This window comes from Acanthopagrus latus, chromosome 12 (assembly GCF_904848185.1).
Source record: "Acanthopagrus latus isolate v.2019 chromosome 12, fAcaLat1.1, whole genome shotgun sequence".
NCBI lineage: Eukaryota > Metazoa > Chordata > Actinopteri > Spariformes > Sparidae > Acanthopagrus > Acanthopagrus latus.
This window is the reverse complement of record NC_051050.1, coordinates 12,925,028-12,950,377: the sequence shown is the minus strand read 5'-3', so window position 1 is coordinate 12,950,377 and position 25,350 is coordinate 12,925,028. Positions and strand designations below refer to the sequence as shown.

Here is a 25,350-nt window from a genome sequence, read left to right as displayed (position 1 = left end):
GAGGAAAGACTCTCCCTGTAGAGAGCAGGGATGGAGGCTTATTGTGGCTGGAACATGGTGGCCATCCCTCAGCGCTCTGTGTAAATACTGGCAGTGTGACAATACACCAGCTTGAGCTGAGGCGGCTGTCACCTCAGCACTTATCAGACCATGGACCTTCATGCTGTCTCTCCGTCTCTCTCTCTCTCTCTCTCTCTTTTTCACACACACACACACACACACACACACACACACACACACACACACACACACACAACCTTTACCTCTCCATGTGCAAATTTCACAAGACATAAAGACCTGCTTGGGGTAAAGTGGATGAAAGCAAGGAGTTTACTTCGGCTCACATTCGAGGGTAATAATTTCGTGAGATGATGCTTTACAACGTGATGGTGATTTGTCATTCTGTTATCACTATCTGTACATCTCGCCTGGGCTGTGGGAGTGACAAGTTCTCCTCAGATCTCCTGCAGCCTGAGAGCAGATAACAGCCGGTCTGAGTGCTACTTGTTACAGGATGAAGCCACCCTCATCGCGCACACATGCGATCCCTGTCCTCATAAATCTATCACTGGTCTAATCTACTCCATCTCTATAGGCACCACTCCCCTCCTAAGTACCTCCAGTTTCTCCCTCCGCTGATGAATAGCAATCAAGTGCAGCTTGTAGGTGAAAATGTCGCACAAACTGATATTTACATTTCATACATTATCACCACCCTCATGACGGAGGCATGCGATCTCATTCTGATGCGCAGGTACACTTTGAGGTTTCAGAGGATCACCTCAACCAGCGTGTGCATCTCCCCCACCCCCCACCCCCCACTTTCCCCCCCCATCAAAGCAGAACAATTGTGTTCATCCCCTTACATTCATTATTGGAGCAGAAGAGTTGCTTGTTGCATGACACTGGTTACCGGATGGTAAACAGAAACCACCTCCCAGCTGGATTGACGTTTGAGTATCTTTTTGCCAAACAGTCCAATGTAAAACTTACGCTGGTATCTTGCACTCTTCAGCTGCATTTGATTACCTTTTGAATGTGATCATAATGTGGAAACAGCAAATTTGTGCTCCTACACAAAACTTAGGGTTAGGGCCTTTCATTAAAAACAAAAAAATGCTTTTTATGACCCCGCACAAGACATGGCCATGGTCAGAGGCTTCGTGTTCTCTGGTCGCCCATCCACCTGTCCGATCACGATGAAAATATTATATAAAATATATATATATTGATCATTTGTTTTTTAACTGTGCATGTTTATCACTTGAATAATTCATATCAGTATAATGATACCTTTGATTTCACTCTGGACTACATTTTAAAAATATTCTTAAGTCTTCATTACTTAGTTTATCATACGAGTCTGGACTGACATGGATGTAAACTGCATTAGACTGGTATGAAGAGGGATGCATCCTTGAGGTGATAATTTAAGTCCCTGATATATTTGGCATCTTGCTTCAAAAACTCAATTTTAATTCAAATATTTTTAACTTAATAGGTCAATATCAAGATTGCAACAATATTGTTGTGATGAGTATCAGTATTTTAACAAAATATACATGCACAATAGGATTTTTAATAAATAAACATCAGTAATGTGAACATGATGTCAGCGAAGGCAAGTATCTGGTAAGTTCAGAAAAATACATCATATAGGGAATCCTTTGAGAGTGTTTCAGGGAAGGAATGACAGCCTCAGGCAATATCTAGTGTAAATACAGGTTTATTAGGGATGAGAATGTTCCATGATAAAAACAAAAGGGGGGGAAAAAAAACATTCACAGTACATTTCATCTCCCTACACGGTGCATTGAAACATTATACAACTTCAAACCCCCATTGTTGCTCTGCACAAATGGCTTCTTTACAGAAAAAAGATAAGGGCACAGGGGGGCATATTGGCCATTGTAAAACTAGATTTTCTCATCTTTCTTAGTTTGATCAATACCTATACAATAGAAAAAAATGGCAAGAATCTACCAATATTAAGCAGGCATCTCGTTCTTATAGCCCCGAAAGACTGTGGTTGCTTGACATGTATGAACAATAATCCGTCATGAGCAGTAATGACATCTGCAGCTCTTCACTTGCATAACTTACAATAAACTAGCCAGCAGCTAACTGAGGTCTGACAGTTAAAAACACAATGAAAACAAAACTGAGGCAACGTGAGACACATGAGCGCTGACTGGTTGAATCTATGTGTGTTAGGTGGAAAATGACTGGTCCGTTACAGGTGATTGATCAGATGTAGGTCATATGGAAAGTTATTGGTTGTTTTATGGAGAGGTAGGATAGTTGTCATGGTCAACGAATCAGGTCCCAGGATGAAACAACAATAACTTACTTCTTACAGCACTGACTTGGTTATTACTGATAAAGATATCAAAGGTGACCTGTCACCTCATGAAGTATTGTTCCTCAAACCGTGTACCAACACTCATTACCAATTCATTTAATGTATCATGACCGTAAACACTCGGAGGAAGTAAAGTAAAACGGTGGCAGCAACCCAACCCAACCTTGACGTTGTGGTGTTTAAAGTTTGGTTGGGCCAGCTGTGTGAAGACGGGTGTAGAGTTGGAGCTACTGCTATAATGTCAATGATCTTTCAAGAATTACTCATGTGGTTATACAACAACCACTCAAATCTATATTTGTGCCGTTTAATCTATACAGATTGAGTGCAAAAGGGGACGTCTTGGCACAAGTTAAGGTTCATGGCAAATGCTGGGCTTTAAGAAAGGACTATTTCAATTTAGAAATGCACGCTTGATAATAAAAGTTGAAAAATTCATGTTTTCTGAAATGTAGCAACAAATGAATTAACTGCATCGTTGCTTTAGATTCTTTACAAAACAGTCAGTTTAACATCTGGCCCTACTTTACAAACAGTGATCCTTCATTTCCCTCCAGAGCAATAATGAGGACACATACTGGAGTGGATGAGCCACGTTCACTTTAAAAAATACCCTTCTTTTCCATAAAGGCCAACGGCAAGCATCACATGTACTGTAATATCAGAACCACACAGGATGATGGGACACACCTGGTGCAAAAACATCATAAAATCCATTCAGCTATCAGAGCAACAAGAGTGTTTTTATGTAGGAGGAGTACTCGCGTAACAGGACAGCTGTGGTCCCTTACTTAAAAGCTCAGAGACATTTGGTTTATTGCATTAAAGGCTTGATTGACGAGGTTTGAATGGATTGGTATCTGTTTTTGGATCTGTGTGTGATTGCTGCACTAGAGGCAAAGGCGGAGGTCACAAGACACACTCAAGTTAAAAGAGAAAAAAAAAGCAAATAGCGTGACTAGATTTCAATAACAGGCTATGGCTTCTAAAATGTAATCACATTGACATTTTCTAGGGATTCTCATAATGACTGGACCAAATACAAAAATCTCAATTCAGTAGAAAACTGGAACTGAAGGAACTTTACAAAAATGTTGCACTATTCTGCTTTTTTCCCTCTTTTAACTTGTACAGAAAAATAAGGTATTATAACAGCATTTAGAGGAAATCTATCCATCAAAGGGAACATCAAATAATCTTACTATAATAAATGCAGACTCGTGAGAAAGAAGGGGGAGACAACAGTTCTTAAAGTTTGGAAAAACATTAGTGCTCAAGTCTCTTATACCTCTGTCTCTGGTGGGTTTACCTTCATATATCTCTGCTTTTGTTCCTTTTAACTCCAATTTATCCATACTTTTCTTTCAACTATTGAACATTTCCTCAATTATTGTAACAGTGAGATTTTAAATATCTAACATCTTAATGCATCTACACTTCTGATTGTTGGTGTTTTTTACACTAATATAAGTGTCTACAATGAAGACAACACTGTCAGATGCTCCCCAGATTACAGACCACATATGCTGACTTACCCTTCCTTTCATATCTAGAAATACAAGACGTGTCAAAGAGAAAACAAATCTGTACTTAATTACATCGGAGTGGGAGTACTATTAGAAATCTACAGTATCTGCACTGCCTGGCTCTTACTGCACAAGTGTAGTTTTTTTTTTTTTACAAACATTGCCATTTCTTTTATCTATAGATGACAGGAAGGGCGTGCCAAAAAGTGATCATCTTTGCTCAATTGGCTGTGTCACAATTGGACAAAGAGGATCTTTATGCTGAATTATCTTTGACTCTTTGTCTTCTACCTCCATGTATGCTGTTAACGGAGGTCTCTGCTGGCCTCAGAGCCTCAACTCTTACTGGCTCTGGCTCTGGCTCTCGCGGACCTTGGCTTGCAGGGCGTCGCAGGTCTTCTTGGCGTCACCTAGCAACATAGCAGTGTTGGGCTTGTAGAAGATGGGGTTGTCGACAGCTGCGTAGCCCACACCCAGGGAACGCTTCATCACAATAACCTAGAAAAGGGAGGAGATACTGTCACATTTATGTGCACACAAAACCTCCATTTGGACAATTACAGATGACAAAACTTCAGAAAAGTCTTTTTAAAACAATTTTGGAGAATTGTAAAGTACAGAAAAAACAGAAATTTACTGCCAAAAGAGAAAGACAACCAGAAATAATGACAATTAATTGCTCACATGACTCATGCATGCATTATTGGAGACCTATGTATGACTGCTAACTTTATGCCTTTATAAAGCCTTTATGCGATCTTTTCTTCATGTATTTTTTATCTGTGCACCTGTATGTGTCTGTATAAGTGTGTGTGGTCAAGCAGAATATCTTCTTTGATTTCCCGGGGGGAAACTAGCAGGAGCGCTGTATAAATCCCAGATCTCGGAGCTGTGCCAGTGGGATGCTCTGAATGTCGTCATTCCACCAGCGACACAGTCCCTGCTAATGGGATCAGGATGGGAATGCACCTGGAACTATATGTATGCAAGCTTGAGAGCATGTGTGTGTGTCCATGGATGCCATTATGCATTTCTTTATGTGTGAGGAGGCCCTTCTATGGGTGTGGACTTTCAGCGATAAAAAGTGCTCCAGTTGTTGTAAAATCTTTCAGTCCTCTTTATCTTTGTGGGCTTCAGGACAAACTCATCATCATTATGCACCAGATGTCTCACCTGCTTAGACTTCCAGACCTCCAACACAGGCATACCAGCAATGATAGAGTTAGGATCTTCCTGGGCGGCTGAGTTCACTGTGTCATTGGCACCGATCACCAGGGTCAGGTCCGTCTCTGATTAGGCACACCGCACAGAAAATAAGTTTGCCTATGTCTCAATGACTCAGTATCTTATCCAATCTTTAGTCTATCAACTCACAGCATATTTTGTCACGCACATCAAGCCTGAAGACAACAGCGCCATCAATCATTTGAGTACTTCAACAACATGCCAAATCAAATGTAGACATGTCAACAGGCTGAGAGGTGACAGAACTATATGGAACAGATTCAGGGTTTTACAAAATAATCTTCAGAAAATAATCTTCAATTGCTGTATATTTCTACAACTACTGGTTTCCATGTTAGAGGCACAAACATAAGGAATAACTGTTTCTGTGTTTGAATGGCTCATTAGAATAGTGGACAGTGGAATACGTCGACACTTTTGGAAAAACATTATCATTGTCATCAGAGAAGACTACTACCGCTCTCATGTTTGTGTGCGAATATGATGTTACAGTTAACGACCAGTTGTGAGTGACTTGAAATCTGTAAACAGTCTCCCTACAAGCATCACTGAAGTTCACTATTGAACATGTAACATCTTGTTTATGCTAAGCCAACATTCTACTGGCTATAGTTTAGTAAAGTAAACAATTCTAAATCCTAAATTCCTTGATAAAACAGCTGTTAAATCAAACATATTGGGTCATAATCATCCCAGAGGGATCCGTTGCCCGATTGGTACAGTGTATATAAGGCAGAAAGGTCTGGCTCTTACCAGGGAAGTCATCGTTAATCTCTTCCATTTCCAGGACAATATCATACGGGACACCAGCTTCAGCCAACAGCACATTGAGCTGACCAGGCATACGGCCAGCCACCGGGTGAATACCAAACCTGTGGGAACAAAATTTAATGAGTCCTTTAGAACAGTCCCTCCTCTATAGACCTGGTTATTGACTATCATTAACTATTACCTCACTTTATTAACAGAGAGATGTGAAAAAGGGAAAGAGGGTAAAAATAAATGGAAAACAAGATGGACAATTTGAACAAGTGTAGTTGATGGACGTTAATGATTATAGGCTGGCAACACAAACACTTCTTTCTGCAATCCTCCACCATGAATTATCTGTCTAGTGTGTGCATGTGTGTACATAGTTCTCAAAATGAATTAACCATGTCATGTAATCAGGAGAAAATTAACAGCAGCCACTGAATCCTGGAGGCTGTCTCACTCTCTCTCTCTCTCCATTACTCTGCCATGTGCCCGACCACCCTTTATAGATTTATTTCTCATTTGTTTGGCAAGGTTGGAAGGATACAGAGTGCAGTCTGTTCTGGGATCTATTAGTGACTGTGGCTGCCAATTGAAACAGTCAGTTTCTGCTCTTCACGTGATCCTATACAGTGTACCCAGGCAGATCTAAGTAGCATGATGACAAGCGACAAATAAGGAGTATGCATTTGAATAATGAAATAAAGAAAAAGAGAAAATATGAGAGAAAGACATCAGGGTGAAGGAGTTTTTTTTTTTTTTTCTGACCACCCACTTTCCTCTAATCAAGCACAAATGCTCTAAGTAGCAGCAGCTGCAACAGCCAGGATCAAACGACTGAGGCAGGACAATTACACACAAGCTTCCGCTGTACCTTGTCCTTCCTCTCCTCTTTCACATTTCCCTTTTCGCATTCATTCATTGCATACAAGTCACTTCCTACCCGTTCTATCCCATCTTCTTGTCATCAAAGTCAAAACTCTTTTCTGCATCTTGTATTGTTTCCTTTCGTTCCCCCCCTCAACTACATGAACAACGACCTACTCTTTCCATATCTAGCTACATGAATAAATACTTTGTACATCTATATCCATCCCTTAGTATTAATACCAACTACTGAAGAATGTGTTGTGCTACCCTTTCAACTGTCAGTCATTTTTAGAGTTCAATTAATGTAACTTAATGTAAATGAGTTTGTTTTATTGTCCCTTTACCTGACTGATTTTCCAGCCTCTTGGAGCATTTTCACCAGCTCAGCGATGGGGTACTGGGCCTTTGCAGCACAGAGTCCATAACCTGCAAGACATTTAAAAAACAACAACAGGAAAGAATAGAATGAGTTTATAAGAATGTATAAAAGAAGAAATGAATGATGTCTGTAACTTCAATTGTGTCATCTTGTTCATGGCTGCCTTCATGCCTTTAAATAGATGTTTTTAATCCTGTTTTCACTGACTCAATATGAAACATTTTGGTTACATATAAACAGTAAATTATGATACTTGGCTTTTAGTAGAACACTGGGGCAGTATGTTTTTTCTTCTCCAAGCCTCGGACCTCTTTCAAGTTTAATAATGCTGGTGTGTGGCACTTGATTTTTATCACACATCACACACAAACACATGTCAAACGGTCCAGTGGTGTTTACGAGCCTTGTCACAACAAGCAGTCAGAAACTGTCTTGTTACAACACACCAATCAAAATGACATGGTTTCAAACTCAACTCAGACAAAAAACAAAAAGAAACACTTGAAAAACATGGTTTGAAGCTCAACGATTTAATGGTTTTCACTGTTTTTCCCCTCACCGTCATCACAATTCTTTCATTCCTCATGCTTCCACTATTCTCTCTGGAGTTTCTCCTATAAGAAAAACAAGTGGACCCAGACTATGTGCAGATGGGCCAGACAAAGCCAGGAAAACACTTATGTTTATCAGGCGGAGTCTTTACCGTTTCCACAGATGTCAATCAGGCAAAGTGACTGTGACGGCTCCAATTAAGGAAAATGGCCAAAATGGAAACAAGGGGACCGACTGAGAGCCAAAGCTGGGTAACAATACCAGTCTGACTAATGACTACTCCTGGTTAGAGTAAAGAATTATACATTTGGGTATTATGTTATGAAACTGATGTAATTAGGAAAAGATAACCTGTATGAAATTAAGACAAAGTGTGTATCTTTTATTTCCTGGTTTAGATGCTTTCTGATGCCATGTCTCACCTTCAAAGCAGGGATATTCATAAGACGACTTTGACAAATTCTGTTTTAATGTGTTTCTACTTATTCAGCTCCTCGTATTTCACTGGTTTATGTTTTCCTGTGATTCTTCAAAAAAAATGTCTGGCATTTTATTATTGGTCTTGTCTTGGTGTGGTATTGTTTGTAGACCATTTTGAGAAAAAGGCTAAAAAAAAAAAAATAATTTTTCATTTCCGTTCTCTCATTTTTCCGTTCCTTCCAACTCAACATTTCTTTGGCCTGTTTTGCAGCTTTTGTGTTAGTCTTACAAAAGCAAGAAAAACATTTTGACCTACATTGGATGTTACTCAATGGATCACTTATTTTTCACTTCTTCCCAATCATGTGACCACTTTAAGTTTGCAATTCTTGTAAATTGCAGAGGTTTTCCTCTGAAGAGTTGGTTTTTGTATATAGGCACTCAGCACTGTGACTGGAATCACCAATTTGCAGGCTGGGTGCCTTTAGTCTGTGTTTACCTGTACCCACGTGAGTAAAACAACTTAGTGGAACTGTGACTAGTTCACCGCAGTCTGGCGAGAGGACAGAAAAGTCACTGGGCCACACAGTGACGATGATTGAAGGGCAAAGGCACTGAAGACCTTCGTCATGGTCCAAGTGGGAGGTTCAGACATGTATTTAAAGTTTTATACTGAAAAATTGTGAAAAGAAGAACAGCATGAAGCTGGAACAAAGGCTGGACCCCACACTCTAACCCTGAAAAAGGAACTAGAAGCCAATTTTGAACGTAGTACTTGAATTGTCAACAAAAAGCCAGCATACCCTCATTCCATCTAATTTTCCCTTGACCTTGCGTATATACGCTGCACTGTAGAATGTCTATTTACCAGGGACTGACGACCACACAGAAACCCAAGACTGTGTGTATGTGTGTGCGTGTGTGGCCACTCTACCATGACTTGTCAATTAGCCTAGCAAAATGGTGATGTAACATGGGTCAAGAGAAGGTTAAATAAACAGAACACAGACTTTGCTAATGCTGGAAAAAAAAAGACTGGCAAAGTCAAAGTACCATGTTTTTCCACTCACATACAAGACCTCTGAAGTGTGTGTAGGGCTGTGTGTGTTTTACCTGGAGTGATGATTATATTTTGGGCCTCTTTAATCATGTCGACGGTCTGATCCACGTTGACCTCTGTGTGTGTGCCTGTGATCTCCATGGGCTTTCCTGTGCCGGTGGAGGATGTGCCGTAGCCTCCCAAGATCACGTTGGCCAGGGAACGATTCATGGCCTAACAGGGGGAGAGAGAGATTTTGTATTTCCTTCTTAATGGTTGCTTTACCTTTTGCTTTCACCTCATTTACATGAATTGAATGAGATGGAATTTGAAAGGGATTTTCCTCAAAATTGAAGTCAGAACAGTTGCTCTGTTATGATAAAGTTAGAGTCCCTCCTGGTGGTCAGGAGAGGAACAACCATATAAAAACGCTTCACTTCAGGATTTATTTAAAATTTGAATTCTTTAAATGGAGACTCACCACACACATAATATATGACAGGATTGCTCCAGATGACCCGATGAGAGCTCCAACGATGGTCAGCAGGTTGTTGTTGAGCAGGAAGCCCTCAGCACAGAGCGCCCAGCCTGAGTAACTGTTCAGCACGGTGATAACCACCGGCATGTCAGCACCTCCGATGGCTGCTGTCAAGGTTACACCCTGAAAGGTGAGAAAAACAAAAATTAATCAGAATAGCAGCTTAATACAGGAAGATGAAGATGGAGAAGAAGAAGAAGGTATAAAGTATTAAGAAATTCTCCCTCCATAACTGGAGCTAGCATGCTTCGAGATGCACTTGTTGAACCTCCCTAAGGGGAAAACTTTACCCAGCTTCACACACATTTTTCACAATCAAATCGACTCGTTCCCTGTCTCTCCATCATCTGTACACTTTCTGTTTAACAAAGGCCAACTGTAGTCAAAGCAGCGGCAATGTCCAGGGGTGTGTGTTGACTTTCTTTCAAGGCGCACAGGTGCACATCATCGGGTTGCACTCGTTGAAATAGTGCAGTTTCATTTCTGAGACCATGTGCAATTGAACGTACACACACATGCACAGTAGATGATACATTATACTGTACTCTAGAGACTGATTACAGACCAATTCATTTATAACTGTAAATGAAATGATATCCATCTCTCTTCTCTAGGGACACACTGGAAATGTTTTCTCTTGGACTGAGTCCACCTGCTGATTTTTCCAGCAACACATGGAAATATGCAAAAAGAGCAAAAAATGCTGAAGTTGCAACATGTCAGAGTAAAAATTTCTCATTTTTAACAGTAACTACATTTGTGTGCTCTCTGCCTGGATTCACCTGATTCTAACCCGTTTTGATTTTTTGATTTTTGGCCAGCTCCAAAGCACAAAAGCAGACCTAAGAAATACACACAACCTTACCATGACAGCGGACAGAGCAGAGACAGATCCGAGACAGGTGATGCCTGTGGTGTAACTAGGATCCAGCATGTAAGGAATCATCCCACCAACGCTGGCTGCCATAAGAGTGGCATTCAGAGCATGACGACCAGGGAGCATCAGGGGAGCGCTGTTCAGAACACCTGGATTGAGAGAGGAGTTGGAGAGAAACTTCAGATAAACACATGTATTAATGCATCATCCACCTGTGAACTTGTTTAAGAGAGATACAAATCAAAACAGTACAAAAAAGTTTGTTTAACTATTAAATTTAGCATCTCTCATTATTCAGCAGTCCCCGCTTGAGATTTGTCACTAACTGAATGTCAGGTTCATGCATAATTTGGCCTTGTGAAACACTTGCAGCCTATATGGAAAGTACAGTGAGGCTGCCCAGGACGGGTGCCAGCACATGGACCTGATGAACCCTTCGTTTCCCCCTCTCTTCCCCCTTCACAGCAGGCAGAAGTAGGTATGAAGCATCAGACTTTCTCTTGTTGACAACTAGAGAACTGCCAAACTGACACATATTCAGCTTTTATTTTTAAATTGATTTAAAAAATGTCTACTTCAGCTATGATGCCCCATGCTCTCTGCACAATAACTAGTAGCTAAAGTTACCAAATAAATACAGTAGAGTAAAAGTATAATATTTGCCAAAATATAGTGAGGTGGAAGTAGCAGAAAATAGAAATTCTCAAGTTTAGTACAAGTACCTCAGAACTTGAGTAAGTGTACCAAGTTACATTCAAACTCCAACTAACACTATAAAGAGTCAAATATCAAAACACACAGTGGGCTACAGAATAATAATTGGATAATAATTGTAGTTGTAATAGTTGTTTGCAGTTTTCTACTATCTGTTTCTCTACCGGTCTCTACCACCATCAGCTGTGTGGTAATTGTCCCTCAAAGTACTATGACAGCATCAATTCAAGTTCTGTCTGTACTTCAGCATACAGAGTGGAATACTAAGCGTATACAACTTTGCTTCACCTTGCAGTTTGCCATATGCCACCAAAGAGCCGCTGAAAGTGATTCCGCCAATGTAAGTGCCGATGTACGCAACAATCTTGGTGAGGTTGGCCGCAGGGTCGGTGGCGAAGTGGGGGTACTCGATAATATATTCGGCCACGCAGGTGAGCACAGCAGCCAGACCCACCAAGCTGTGGAAGGCAGCCACCAGCTGTGGCAAGTCAGTGATCTGGATTCTCTTAGCGATGGCCAAGCCTAAAGAAAAGAGTTAGGAGATAACAAATAAATAAAGTGCAATGGCCCTGAAGGACCTGTACACAAATAACATGCAAATTACAAGCATGTGCACACACGATGCTGGGAAGTAGGTCTTCTGAGGATCCAGGTGCTGCTGATGAGGCCTGTTTGGGAAAATTCCATGTTTGTGAGTGTGTCTAAACTTTGTGGGTGTGCACTGAAGGACGTTTTGCAACGTTACTGTATCTGGAAATGAGCGCTATCATCTGTGTGGACAGTTTAGTCTGGAATTCGGCTTTGTTACTGGAACAATTAGTATTTAAATGATCAAACTGCCCCGCACGAGCGCAAGAAGGTGAGTAATACATGATGCTGACCCTTTCAACCGACCTCCTGGGTCTGGTGGGGAATTAGTCATGCTGTGTTTGATGAAAACACCACAAAGTCTCTGCATGTTGCACACCTGCTGCTAAATCTGGCCAAGCTTGGAATCCACGCACACACACACACTAATAATGCAAAAACCACATCTAGTAATTCACATCAGCTGTAACGCATTGCTGCAAGTATTTTTCACCAACTTACCAGCAGTGCCACCTACAGCCATGGCGGCGCTCATCTGTGCCAGGAGCTCAGGACTCGGCTGCAGGGCACCCAAAGTGGCAGCAATGCCCCCGGTGACTCCCATCATACCCAAAGCATTACCCAGACGGGCTGTTTTCTGGTTGGAAAGGCCAGCCAGGGCACCGACACAGAACAGGCCAGAGCCCAAGTACATAATCTGGTTAGAGAAAGAGACAGAACGGAAAAAATGGGGTTATGGACAAGGATTGAGGGACCACAGGATGAGAAATAAGACCAAATGATTTACTTGGAAGCTCTTGCCTAACATCTGGGCAAACAAAGAATACATTTAGAGGATGATTAGCTGACTTTTATGAAGTCGTGGGCTGTTCTGCACCATTTCTGATGGAAAGTCCTGGTCGGAAACCACAAATACAATCTTGAACTATGGGCACTTTATAAACATCCTCTCACACCTGTTCAATGTGGTATCCAGCCTGCAGAGCAGCAGCGTAGCCTCCCACAAAGACCCCACTAGGAAGCAGGTAAAGGTAATTATACTCTGGAGGATCAGTGGGACGCTTGAACATGTCCAACATCTTCTTCGTCACAAGGAAACCACCTGGGTGAGACAGAGAAAGTGAGTAGCAAAAAAGTTTGGGTTAAAGGTTTCTTTATTAGTATACAAAAAAACATTGTGATAAAAAGGTGCAAGAGAACAGAAGAGAGTAAAAGGTAGACAGCTGAGGCTTCTGAAATACATGGAAAATATCTATATTTAGATGACAGGTGTTTTTTAGGCCAATAGCTAAAAACAGTTGCCAAACCCAATAACCAATGTCATGAATTTAATAGGTCTACTTCATGTCAGTGTAAATATTTCAAGTAGAAAACCTCAAAAGTGTCAAAGCAGGACCAGACGGTGTCTCACTGCTTTACAGGAGGAGATCACATTACTGAGTGTGTGTCTCCCTTTTTCCCCTCTGGCATGATTGTAGCCACGTGCACAACCATACATACGAGGGTGAATCAGAGGCCAGCACCTGTTTCTTTCCAGATCATGTATTTTTAGACGCAGACTGTTAAAACATATAATAATAATGTGGCTAATATTATTGCAGAACAATCTGAATCAATATATTAATACAGAAGAATGTTCTCGTATTTACACAATGCCAGTATCCACTCATTTCTTTTTTCTCTCTCTCTTTTTTTTTAATCATGAATATGTTAACACTTTATTTCAAAACTTGCAAAAACGGCAGCCTATCAGCAAAACTGGCAGAAATCACAAAGCCTAAAATAAGACTAGAGGCCTACAGCCAAGCTTACAGCTCTGTTACCAAGGATGGCATATTAAATCAGTCTGTGACACTCAAGCTTAATTCTTAACCTGTCCTACTCTGTCTCTGATTGGCTGTCACTCATTGACTTCACTGTTTGGTTTGGATAGGTTGAGACATGAGGTATGAGATGGGTTAGGCCTACTCCACACAACACAGGTATTTTTGGTAATATGGTAAAACAAATATCACAATGGCCATTTACGTACACAAGCCATGTGTGTGCCATACTAAACAGGAGGGAGATTGTATTCTATGATGGTGGATTAGCTACAGAAAATGCTGTGGACAAAGCCAAATATTCAGTCCTAGAAGGAGTTTTACAAAAGTTCCTTTTTCAGTGACCGAATATGCTGTTTACATGTGTATGGACAACCAAAACGCAGAGAAAAAGTATTGAAGCTATTCAATGTGCTACTGCTGACTAGCTGTTTACCTGTCTAGCCTGCAGACTGACTAGCGATGTAGCCAGACCATGTTTGATTGGTAGAAGTTTAATAATGTTACATGAAATGACTTGGTTGGATACAAGAAAAGACATTTTTCAATCTACTAAGACAGGAACTAATGGCTTTTTATGCACGTTAGTGAATACATTAATGGAATTCAAAATTATACAGTGAATTTTTAATTTTTTTCCCCCCAAAAAACAAAAACATGCAATAACAGAAAAATATGGAATTGGATGAGACCTGGTTGCACACCAAGTTTCTGGATTGTGAGAAACTGAACATAAGCTCAAGATATTCAACAGACCGTGAAGACAAGGAGGAAACAAGAAGCTTCGCCTAGGGACCTGTTCCTCCAAAGCGACACACAAACTGAAAAATGCCAGGGTCGGTTTTATTGAGCTAAATTTCACTATTGTGTTTTGACCCTTTCCATGGAATGAATATTTCTCTTCCCAGGGGTTTATGGGTGATGTGGTAAACCGCTTAAAAATGTGCGTGTGGAACCGAACCCATGGAGAACATCAAAAATGAAATTAAACAACCGGTAAGAAACTAGGTATGTCTAAATGGCTGCGGTATTTTAGCATGCTTTTGTTTAGGGACATCTGAAAGACTAATAGGGGGTTTGCAACGCCACGGAGCCTAGAGGGCCGAAGATTTGTGGCAGGATTCACAGCCACGTCTTGAACTTCAAAACCTTGTGGTACATCACTGGCACATAAAAATCAAAGAAGCTTTTGGTGGATTTTTAACAAACAGGCTGAGCTGCTCCAGTGTGCAAGTGGACTGTTATTTTACTTGCATCAAAGTCTCCCCTGGTGTGTAGCTGTGAGCTAATAGGAGAAATTAAAACAAATTCATGGCTTGGCACTGGAGGAACACTCTGTTTCCCAGGACTATTACAGAATGATGAGTATCATAATGGCTCTGGGAACACTTTGTCATCTTAATAGGAATTATTTAGGCTAACAGCAGGAGGGAATGTGTGTGGTCTGTGGTGTGAGCAGGTGGGTTAGACAGGGCAGCTGCAAAACTTGGGCTTCGAAAGCTTGTTATTGTACAATCAATGTAAAACACTTCAATCTTCAGCCCAAGTTGATACTTCATTGGCTAAAAGGTTGCTGTAACTGGCAGGGATCACTGTGAGGTGTCTCTGTGCAGGTGACTCACCAGCAATGTTGACCGAGGAGATGAAGGCAGCCAGCAGAGCCAGTGTCTCAGCAGTATTGTTTGGGGTGTAGCCACCTCCCATCAGGGACAGACCACCCACCGCCGTCAGACCTGCACGACAGGGATATCTTAGTACCTCCACTTTCATAATTCATTATACATTGAAAACATGACAACAGAATGCACACTTTGTTGTCATCTTCTTTAACTCAGAATACTCAGTTTGCTCACCATATTGGAAAAGAGAAATAGAAAGATATGGAGATAAAAATAAAAAAAAGAGGAGAGAGAAACAGAGTGTGTGTTTACAAAAAGAGGCTCAGGAAACCTTGATAACATCAGCCCTATAATGACTTACAGGCTGTTCACACTTTGTGTTAACATGCGTATTGTGAAAGTGGACAGATCTAAATACAGGTATGGACGTCCCCAAGACGCACTGAGGATGCATTTGAGATCTGACCACTAAACCATATTTGGACTCTCTGCCACAACTGTTTGTTTCAACTAAAACATCAAAGCAGTTACTGCAACATCTCCAGACTCCCTTAACAATTCGCCTGATTCTCAGAGTTGTTGAGTGATGAGGAAACTTAAACTTTGCTAAACAGCTACAACAAATTCAAAATGGCTACCAATGGCTTCTTGTAAATTCTGCATTTAATGGCAATCATCATGTTGTGTCCTTCCTTGCACCATATATCAGTTTGTTGTAGTGGCACGGTACCAGCCTCTCTGCTTTAGTGTCCAAATGATGCCTAACCTCCCAAAATTTATCAGTTGTTTTTACATTACAGTTGTGCATTTATGTACAGTTAACAGTAAGTGATATAGGCAACTACTTTGATGCACCAACTAGCAATACACAGCACCCCTGGGAGCCTGCACACCACACTACAAGGTAGAGAGAGTCTCAATGCGTTTTATGCTTAAAATCAATAGTGTTGCACTGAATTGTCAAATAGGGCAAAGTAGTCCCTTCCCCCCAACAACGTCAGCTTTATAATCATGTGTGTAATAACAGCTCCAAAACAGCTCATATACAAAGGAAGTTTCAGAACACTGCCAGAAATCATTTCACAACTTCAACTATGTAAATAGAAGCTAATTCGAAATTTCCACTGTGACTAATAAGGCAAAACCAGCAGGAATCACGGGTAATTATTCACAAGAGCATATACAAAGGAAGGAATTCACTGGGATATCAAGCTTTCCAAACATTTGTAGTTTAGTTTCTAGCATGAAAACACCTGAAATTGTGTTGGGATGGCATGTATCAGCTATCTTTTTTCTCTTACTATGAACCATGTCTACTCCTATTACCAAGTTGGCACAAACACTTTCAAATACATTCACTGTTTACTGACTCACCCCATATTCTTGTTTTCTTTCTTTATTTAGTAACTGTAATCTTATTGTAAGTGCATTTTTTGTAAAAGATTTGAAACATCTGTAAACCCTATCATACATTTCAACTCAGAGTACATTTTAAAGACCAAACACGACCTCCCCTGACCCGACATCTCTGGCCAAATATCAGCTTTATCCTAATACCTGTCACCAGAATTCCTTAATTTTGAAAGGGCATGTTGGTCAGTGCATTAAACCAGTGGACAACAAACTACCTTAACTTTCATCTGGACTGTTTTCTGTCTTCTTTCTTTATAACCAGTTTTAGTTTCAATGCAACTGATGTCCATAAGTCAGTCCTTATGTTGATGTTGTAGACTTGGAGTACAGCAAAAAAGTGTTTTGCTCTATTGGACACAGAGATATCTGAATCAATGAGACGTTCATTTTGCTTTTGTATTTGGCCTCTTTTTGCCAAGTAGATTTAATTTTACTGAAAACAAACAAACAAACAAAATTTAATTAGAGTCCTTTGTTATTAGAAGTCTCCCATATCAAGCCAGACACTTACATTTACCTAAACATTAATTAAATATGTGTGGATCTGACACTTTTAAATAATTGGTGTATCCTCCTTAATATGGCACTCTTAATCTTTTACGAGCTACTTGATCCAAAGAAGGTATAGTTACACCATTAAGGTGATCAAAGGCAAAGCCAGGCCACCACAGCTAAGAGATTAGCCAGAAAGAAAGCCAGCAGGCATCAGTGGACACGCACGCACCGACTATGACACATAGATATTTACTAGGTGGGCCAATGTCCTGTTGGTGTGTCTCTGTAACAAATATCAGCCACCAGGCTACAGGCGGACTGTGACAGTGAATCAGTGCTCTCAAGTAGATTAAAGCATTTCTATCAGACAGCAGGTATAAAGCCACTGGATGACCAACCAGTCAGAGTCACCAGTGCTTGTAACACTATAATGTCTGTCCTTCACTGAAACCCTAAATTCCAATATGATTCCCTAATGTCTGAGTGATTGTGTGACTTTACAACGCCTGGCACAACAACAACAGAATTCTGTTGGTCTCACTGTTTCCATAACCGCAGTCAGTGGCAGAAATAAAAAAAAAAAAAGGGGGGGGGGGGGGGCTAATAAAGGCCAAATATGAAGGGAAAATACCTGGACAGGGACAGCAAAGGAGAGGGTGACTGATGGAGGGAAGAAAGGAAAACCTTCAAATGAACTTAAACGTGTATTCATTTTCTTTCTTTTTTTCCTGAACTTGTGCCTTTTAGACTAATCCTGATAAAAAAAAAATATGAACAACTTTTTAAAATTGCATTTATCAATGGAATTTGTCAAATTTCAGTTTGCAGACGGTAAAATTCAAGAAGACAAAAGAACGCACAGAACAAGCGGAACAACAAAGATGGGAATGTGAAAATAGGGCCTAGGTGTTGGTAATAAAGTTTTTAAAAGGAAGTGAAAACTGTCTCTCAGTTGTTACACTGCTGGGCTCTGCTGTGTACAAGAGTAAATTAGCAACGGACTTCCCTGACCCTCAAAGATCACCGACGGTGTGTTACTTCCCACCCCAGAGGGATCAAAGCCATGAGAACACACACATGCACTTACTTCTCTAACCTCTTAACCCCTCTGTGTTAAGCACCAGCCGAAAATAAAGACACAATCTTCAAAGTTTGTATTTGGACTCAGATATGCAGGACTGATGTGTTTGATCCTTTAGCTAGGTCTTTATTTTACATCTCATTTGAATTTAATGCTGTTTTGTTATATTACTTCTGCCTGTTTCATGTTGTGCTGTTTAAATGCGTCTGTGTGACAATTAAATGTCACTCTCTTCCATCATGTGCAGCTTGCAAAATGTAATGGTATAAGTGGTTGTGTTTTTGATGTGATACGATGGTCTTATTTGATCCCGAAAATATGGCTTTGTACGTTGTTCAGTGAACAATATGGACAAAGTTTTTTGTTAAGTGTAAAATATCCTGCCTAGTTTTTCACTCCCTAATTTTTGTATTGCTCCCACAAAAGTGCATTAGTAGGACTCTTTCTTGCTCTAATGTGTTATCACCGATCTAATCTCATAGTGCAATCAACAAACGGTCCAAATCTTTCTGAAGTACAGAAACTGGTCTTAATGCAATTAATCCAGATGTATATATACAAATTTACCCAGCACAAAAAAGGCAATGGCGAGTGCTGATGTATCAAAAAAATATTATATGTATTACTATAAAGACAGTGGATCTTGATGTAGCGTACATTGTTCCATTCAACCTTGTGCATGAGGACTGCATTATACTGAAAGGTAAAGGTAAAATTGCATCCCCTCCTCAGAATGATGCATTCAAGTTTCTCACCACAGAAGACACACTCAACACAACTAACCTGAGATGGCGTTGGTGACAGACATGAGTGGAGAGTGCAGAGCGGGAGTGACTCCCCACACTGTGTGGTATCCCACGATGCCAGCCAGACCAAAGGTGGTGACGATCTGGGTGAAGGCGGCGTTAGGAGCGCACAGACCCAGACCTAGCAGCGTGGCAGAGCCTGAAAACAGAGAGAGAAATACAGTTACAGGAAGAAACAGAGCTATTGCTACAATTAGAGAAGAGAGCTTTTACAGTACTGTTTAAATAACCTGTATTTGAGATAATCAATATTTATTGTTGACATTTAGTACCAGTATTTATTTATTTATTTATTTATTTCAATACGTACATCTCCAACCCATTCAGCTTATGACCTCATAACACAGAAGGTAACATCTGCTTGGCCTAGTTTGAATATCCCAATGAATAGTGAGTATTTAAGTTGAAGAGCAGACATAAAACTAAATATTTAACTGAGAAAAGTCTGATTTAAAAAAAAAAAAAAAAAAAAAAAAAGCTACAAAATGTGTTTTTCTTCTTTTTTCCACCCTGTTTTCTTTAGATCTCCACAAGTCTCTGTTCACTTGGTTGACTGCAAAATGTGGTAGGCACTCGGCCACCCATGTTGTCCTTATTTCCTGTTGTAGGCATAGTTAGCAGTCAAAGAGCAATTTGTCTCGTTACATTTGCAGAACTGGTGGCATGTATCAAACTTTCTTTTCCAGACAGACTGCTGGAACAAAAAGGGTCTCTTCGTCAATAACAGTCCATCTAAAATTAAAAAAAAACGACATTACATGCCAGGCTAATAAGCTAATAAGCATGTTACCAGGTCAACTTCTCGCTGTGTGGTAGTGTTAAGTAGGGAACTACTGGCGCACCTAAACAATGTGTGAACCACATTAACTGCGTGTGGTGCACTCACACACAGCGCTGTGTCGCACCATGGGAACCACTCGCTCCAGCAGTACTTCAAACACCCAACTCAGCGTGACACAGCCTTTACAATGCACACTTCCTGAAACTAACAGGGTGCCTGTGTGTGTGTCACTTCTCGCCTCCTGTGCACATTCCTGTGACCTGAAAAGCTGATTATTAACCTGTCCTTCACCTTATGGCAGACCTCAACCACCTAATGTGGAAAATGAATGTCAATAAAGGGCACATTTCTCAGATAAAGCAGCTTCCTGGTTTCTCTCCACAACCAGAAAATCTGATTTTGAATCATCCTCAACAACTAACCTGCAGTGTACATGCCAGCAGTGGTGAGTGTAGCCTTGAAGGGGGAGACCTGGGAAGCCTTCTCCTTCTCTAGTTCCTGGATAGACTTTGGTTTAGGGGGAGCCGCAACGGGCACATTGTCGGGCTGAGGAGCAGGGAACAGGTTCTTTCCATTCTGGAGGGGACAGAGAATGGTATCATGTGAAGGGGGAGAGGGATGGGAAAAAAACAGAACGAACAATTTAAATTAATCTTTCCTAGCCATCATTCGAACCGCTGAGCTTATGGTTCTCTACACCTCACCGAGAAGAGAGGAACGGCTGCAAAAAGCGGTGGAAATGAGAGTAATTGTCAGTTAGATCAAGAATATCAAATGACATTTATTAGGAGCCGATTTGATTTCTGAATTTATTCCCTGATCTCACTGCCTGACGCTACACAGTGACCTCTGCTGTGAAACATTAGACCATGCTGTCAAGATCAAAGTAAGTAAACTAATGATCAGAAGGCACAGTAAGTAAGATCTCTCGTTTCAGCGTCATTTATGAGATGTCTGACCATTACTGCGATCAGATATCAGGCCAATCACCATTTGTTTACTTCAACAAATGAACACAGCTCGACTCAGACTGATTACTGTAAAAATAATCACCCCAGAACATCCCAGGGATCTATTACTCAAGACTAAATAATGTAGCTTCATCTTATTGAATATGCAGCAGTACAAACATTCTCAATGCAGAAAATGTTATCACAGCTCAAGGAACAAGAATACAAAAATAAATGTATTGTTCAGGATTTCTATGTGATTCAAGCCAATTAATTTGCCAGTTTTGTGACAACCTAAAAGTATCCAATAATATCAGCAGGCCAATATTTTCAACAAGCTCATATTCAATAATCATAAATCTGCACATTTTAGACTGTGATATTAGAAGAGAATGAGGAAAAAACAGATATTTATATCTATTAAATTAAAGTCCCAGATGACTGAATTAGTGACACTTGAGGGGTTAACTATAATTCTACGTACATAAATAAATTCTATAATATAAATACTTTAGGATAGTATGATATGGAGTTATTCTTAGCTGATGAGGATCATTTCACATTTTTCCATTTTAAAAAATGAGTTCATACCCTGTCGTTTCATTGTCATCTTGTCCTCTGTGTTTCTTGGTGGGTCACACACAGCCAGCTACTTCATCTGAATTTTTGTAAATATTCTGTTCGTTAAGGACAGTAAAGCAAACCGGACTTGTATCGCTAGCTCTATTTAGTGGCTAGAATGTTACCAATAAAACCAGAATATATTCTGCACAATCTCAAGGCAAGACATTTTTATTTTGGGGTAACAGAGTTTTATGTTTATTGCAGGGGTATTACTCTTTTGTCCATTTAGAGCAGCTTTACTGGAGGCCAGAGTAAGAAGATAGTGTGTCCTTAGGGTGACATCTAGTGACTGGGAAAGGGACCTGCATCCACTTTGAATGTCATTCTACATGACTTTCTGGATCCTCTTGCTGTACAGTATGTGCGTGTTTGTTGGGCTGCTGGCCACCTGAGACCTCATACCTGCATCACAATAGATCCCCTCACAACATGGTCCATGGTTCCATAGTCAAACGAGTCCTTAACATCGAGGTAAAAGTTGTCCTTGTCAGGGCTGATGGCCCGCACCAACTTAGTGATGTTGTTAGAATACAGAGTGCTGGACTGTGTCGGCAAACGGCTGGGTAGGTCAGTGTAGCCAATGTGGGTCACTCCCTAAAGAGGAAAAGGCAGATAAATCTTGTGATTTTACAATAAATTGGAAAAGGAGTAACGTTTGGGTATGAACAGTGTGTGCACTGACCTTGTATACTGACAGCTCTCCAGGTACAGTGGTCTCAATGTTTCCTCCAGCCTCAGCAGCCAAGTCCACCACCACTGACCCGTCCTTCATGCTCTCTATCATGGGTTTGGTGATCAGGATGGGTGCCCGCCTGCCTACAATGTAACAGTGACAGACCTTTAAACTAAAACAAGACAGCAGCTGTGCATGGACATACAATGTACAAAAGCTAAGAAACTAACAGGGAAATGGATCAAATCTGAAGCTGTTGTAAAACATATTCTGGTAAAATTATTTTTAACGTTCTAGATAACCTAAATTGCCCTTTTTATTTCTGTTTTGCCATCTGCCTGTGCAGAATACATGTCTCACGTTTTGATATTCCACATATACAGTCTGTGTATACATTATGCACAGGTCTGTGTTTCTGTGCATACCTGGAATAAGAGCAGTGCTGATGACAATGTCCACATCCTGACACTGTCTGGCAAACAGCTTCATCTCCTCCTCTATGAACTCCTTTGACATTTCCTTGGCGTAGCCTCCCTGGCCCTCTCCTGACTCCTTAATATTCACCTCTAGTGGCTCTGCGCCCAAAGATTTAAACTGCTCCAAAGCTGCAGCTCTGAGAGAGGAAGGAGAGGTGATTTCTCAGTCAGGCAGAAGGAAAATATCTCTGACAGAACATGAGAACTTTTGAATATTTCAATAGTTTCTGTGTTTATCAATCTTTCAAAGCCGGGATTAATTTCTTTAACAATTCAGATGCACATTATAAAACCAAAAACAAACCTGGTATCAAATCCTCTGACAATTGCTCCCATGGCCCTGGCAGAACCCGCTGCTGCCAATCCGGCCACACCACCTCCAATGATCAATACCTATTCACATACACATGAAATGGAGTTTAAACATGTTAAATCTTGCATACACACATTAAAACTTCAACAAAAAAAACCCACACACACACATACTCATACTACACACCTTTGCAGGTGGCACTTTCCCAGCTGCTGTGATTTGTCCAGTGAAAAAACGACCAAAGCTGTTTGCTGCCAGCACAACAGCCTTGTACCTGAAATGACAGAAAGGCACATAATAATTTTGATATGATATTAACAAATATAGAAGATTCAGAACATTATGAGCTATGAATGGAGTTCCTGGCTCAAAATATGAATGTTTAGACTGTAGCTGAAAAGATCATGAACAGCTGGAAAAATATGGCAAAGGGACAAAGGGAGAGATGAATGTCTGAGAGCTAGACTACATTGCTTTGATAATGGCTGGGACCTAAATTGCCCTGCTGGAGTGTGATGAGTTGTAAAAAAGTAAAAGTACAGCCCTAGCTTCCAGCATTCACAGCAAATATTAGTTGTGTTTACATGGACAATGCTATGTTGACTTGAAGACATAGTCATGTTGAAGAACACCTTTTTGTGAGAACAAAAGCAAAAGCTAGTGACCAAGTTTCCAGGCTTGCTAACTAGCTACAGTTGGACATATTTTAAGATAAAACAGTCGCCCAACTATAGCTGCAATGTAGTGTTTCTCTACATACCCAGCAATGTTTGCCATGGAGCTCAATGCATCAAAGCCCTGGGCAATGGTGACTCGGGGGACCTGATCCATAGCCAGGACGGTTGCCTTCTTCTGGGACAGCAAGTCCATCAGCTCTGGATTCTGAGCTGGATAGATGAAGCTGATTAAAGTGGCCGCGTCCTTCATTAAGTCCACTTCGTGGACGCCCAAATCAGGGTTGAAAATGGGAGCGCGGACCTGGAAGAAGAGAGATTGTTTTGAAAACGGTAAGGATGGGCGGGAAATCAATTTATGCAACTAAAATTCAATTCTCATTCCCCTCCATTTGTCAACTTTGAAGACCATATGGAGACATATTTCACAGTTAATTGTCACTTGGTCAGGGAACATTAGTTAGTACTAAACAATTCACTTCTCATTCCCCACTTAAATCTTACCTTAACCACCACATCAGACGCCAAGACATCTTTAGCATCTTTGATTGTTGCTCCAGCCTGGGCGTACTGCTCATCTGGGAACTTGGAAGGCTCACCGGCTCCAGACTCCACAACGACACTGAAGCCCTGCTTGATGAGCGCCTGGACACCAGCGGGAGAGAGCGCCACGCGACGTTCATTCTGGAATATTTCTTTGGGTACACCGACTGTGAGTTGTTTGTATGGAATACCTGCAGAGGCCAAGAGAAACAATACGGGAGATGAGTGACAACAGTAAAATTAAGTCTTGAGGTTCAGTGTTTCACATTAGGAGGGCGACTCAACAAGCTGATTTTCAAGCTCTTCCTTCACATTCTCATTCTGAGGTTACTGTATTTTACTTTATACAATCATAATGTTCTCTATGTATTCCCTTTATTTTTACACATCAATTATTTTTTTCTTCATCTGAAATGAAAATTAAAAATAACGATAACAAATATATTCATTCCAGGCTGATTTGAGCAGACAGGCCTTGTTTCAACCTATTTTATGCCAATGGCTTCTCTGACCAACAGGCCATCAAATCAATGCACTGTTTTACTGTAAAATTATTTTGATAATATTTCATAGCATAGTTTTGACAAAATACAAAATATACCGCATATAAAAGTGAATTGTGCATAGTTTGTATATGAGTTTGTGCATCTGTGTGTCTTATTTTGGTCCAAATCAATAGAAAGCTGCACAAAAAATAAAAAGGGATACTCAGTTATTTTGCTGACTGAGTGGAACATTGCAGCTTTTGCAGCTTTTCTCTTTGTTCATGATTACGTACACAGGAGATAATAGGAACGGTTAACATAAAAGACCAAAATAGCACAAAACCCAGTACTATACTATAGCTTCCAGATCTTTTCTCGCAGCTTCAAGGAGAAATAACACTATGTTTACCATAAATACTGTACTGTATATTATGCAATAGCCTTTTTGGGACAAGGACAAGGACAGTGTCTTGTAACAACACTATGAGTCTATAGTCATGCCACTGGCTCTGTGAGGCTGTTCTTAGTCTACCTAGTTAGCAAGCAAACATTTGCTATAAGGTATTTAAAACAAAGAACAGTTGAGGCTGATGGGGATGTCTTTCATTTTCCAGCTATTTGGTCCTCAACCAAAGTAACAGCCAAAAGGCACATTTCACCAAACCTTGTGACAATTCATGAGGTAGATATGAAGAGATATCACTGGATAATTTTAAACTGTGTTACTTTGA

General features: G+C 40.5%; 1 protein-coding gene across 2 annotated transcripts in view; it reads right to left on the bottom strand.

Annotated features, from left to right (window-relative positions):
• Positions 1–1,708: 1,708 nt before the first annotated feature.
• Positions 1,709–25,350, bottom strand: part of nnt (nicotinamide nucleotide transhydrogenase) — a 29,991-nt gene continuing 6,349 nt past the window's right edge. For both annotated transcript variants that reach the window (XM_037117255.1, XM_037117256.1), the window contains exons 3-22: positions 24,096–24,325; positions 23,678–23,895; positions 23,104–23,191; positions 22,909–22,997; positions 22,554–22,741; positions 22,138–22,271; positions 21,858–22,049; positions 20,304–20,457; positions 19,078–19,239; positions 15,309–15,419; positions 12,820–12,965; positions 12,365–12,560; positions 11,564–11,797; positions 10,550–10,710; positions 9,628–9,807; positions 9,221–9,380; positions 7,101–7,182; positions 5,887–6,005; positions 5,062–5,177; positions 1,709–4,386 (exon numbers count right to left, since the gene is read on the bottom strand). In XM_037117255.1, coding sequence (XP_036973150.1) covers positions 4,231–4,386; positions 5,062–5,177; positions 5,887–6,005; positions 7,101–7,182; positions 9,221–9,380; positions 9,628–9,807; positions 10,550–10,710; positions 11,564–11,797; positions 12,365–12,560; positions 12,820–12,965; positions 15,309–15,419; positions 19,078–19,239; positions 20,304–20,457; positions 21,858–22,049; positions 22,138–22,271; positions 22,554–22,741; positions 22,909–22,997; positions 23,104–23,191; positions 23,678–23,895; positions 24,096–24,325 — 3,116 coding nt within the window. In that variant the 3' untranslated portion in view covers positions 1,709–4,230. The remainder of the gene's footprint in view (positions 4,387–5,061; positions 5,178–5,886; positions 6,006–7,100; positions 7,183–9,220; positions 9,381–9,627; positions 9,808–10,549; positions 10,711–11,563; positions 11,798–12,364; positions 12,561–12,819; positions 12,966–15,308; positions 15,420–19,077; positions 19,240–20,303; positions 20,458–21,857; positions 22,050–22,137; positions 22,272–22,553; positions 22,742–22,908; positions 22,998–23,103; positions 23,192–23,677; positions 23,896–24,095; positions 24,326–25,350) is intronic.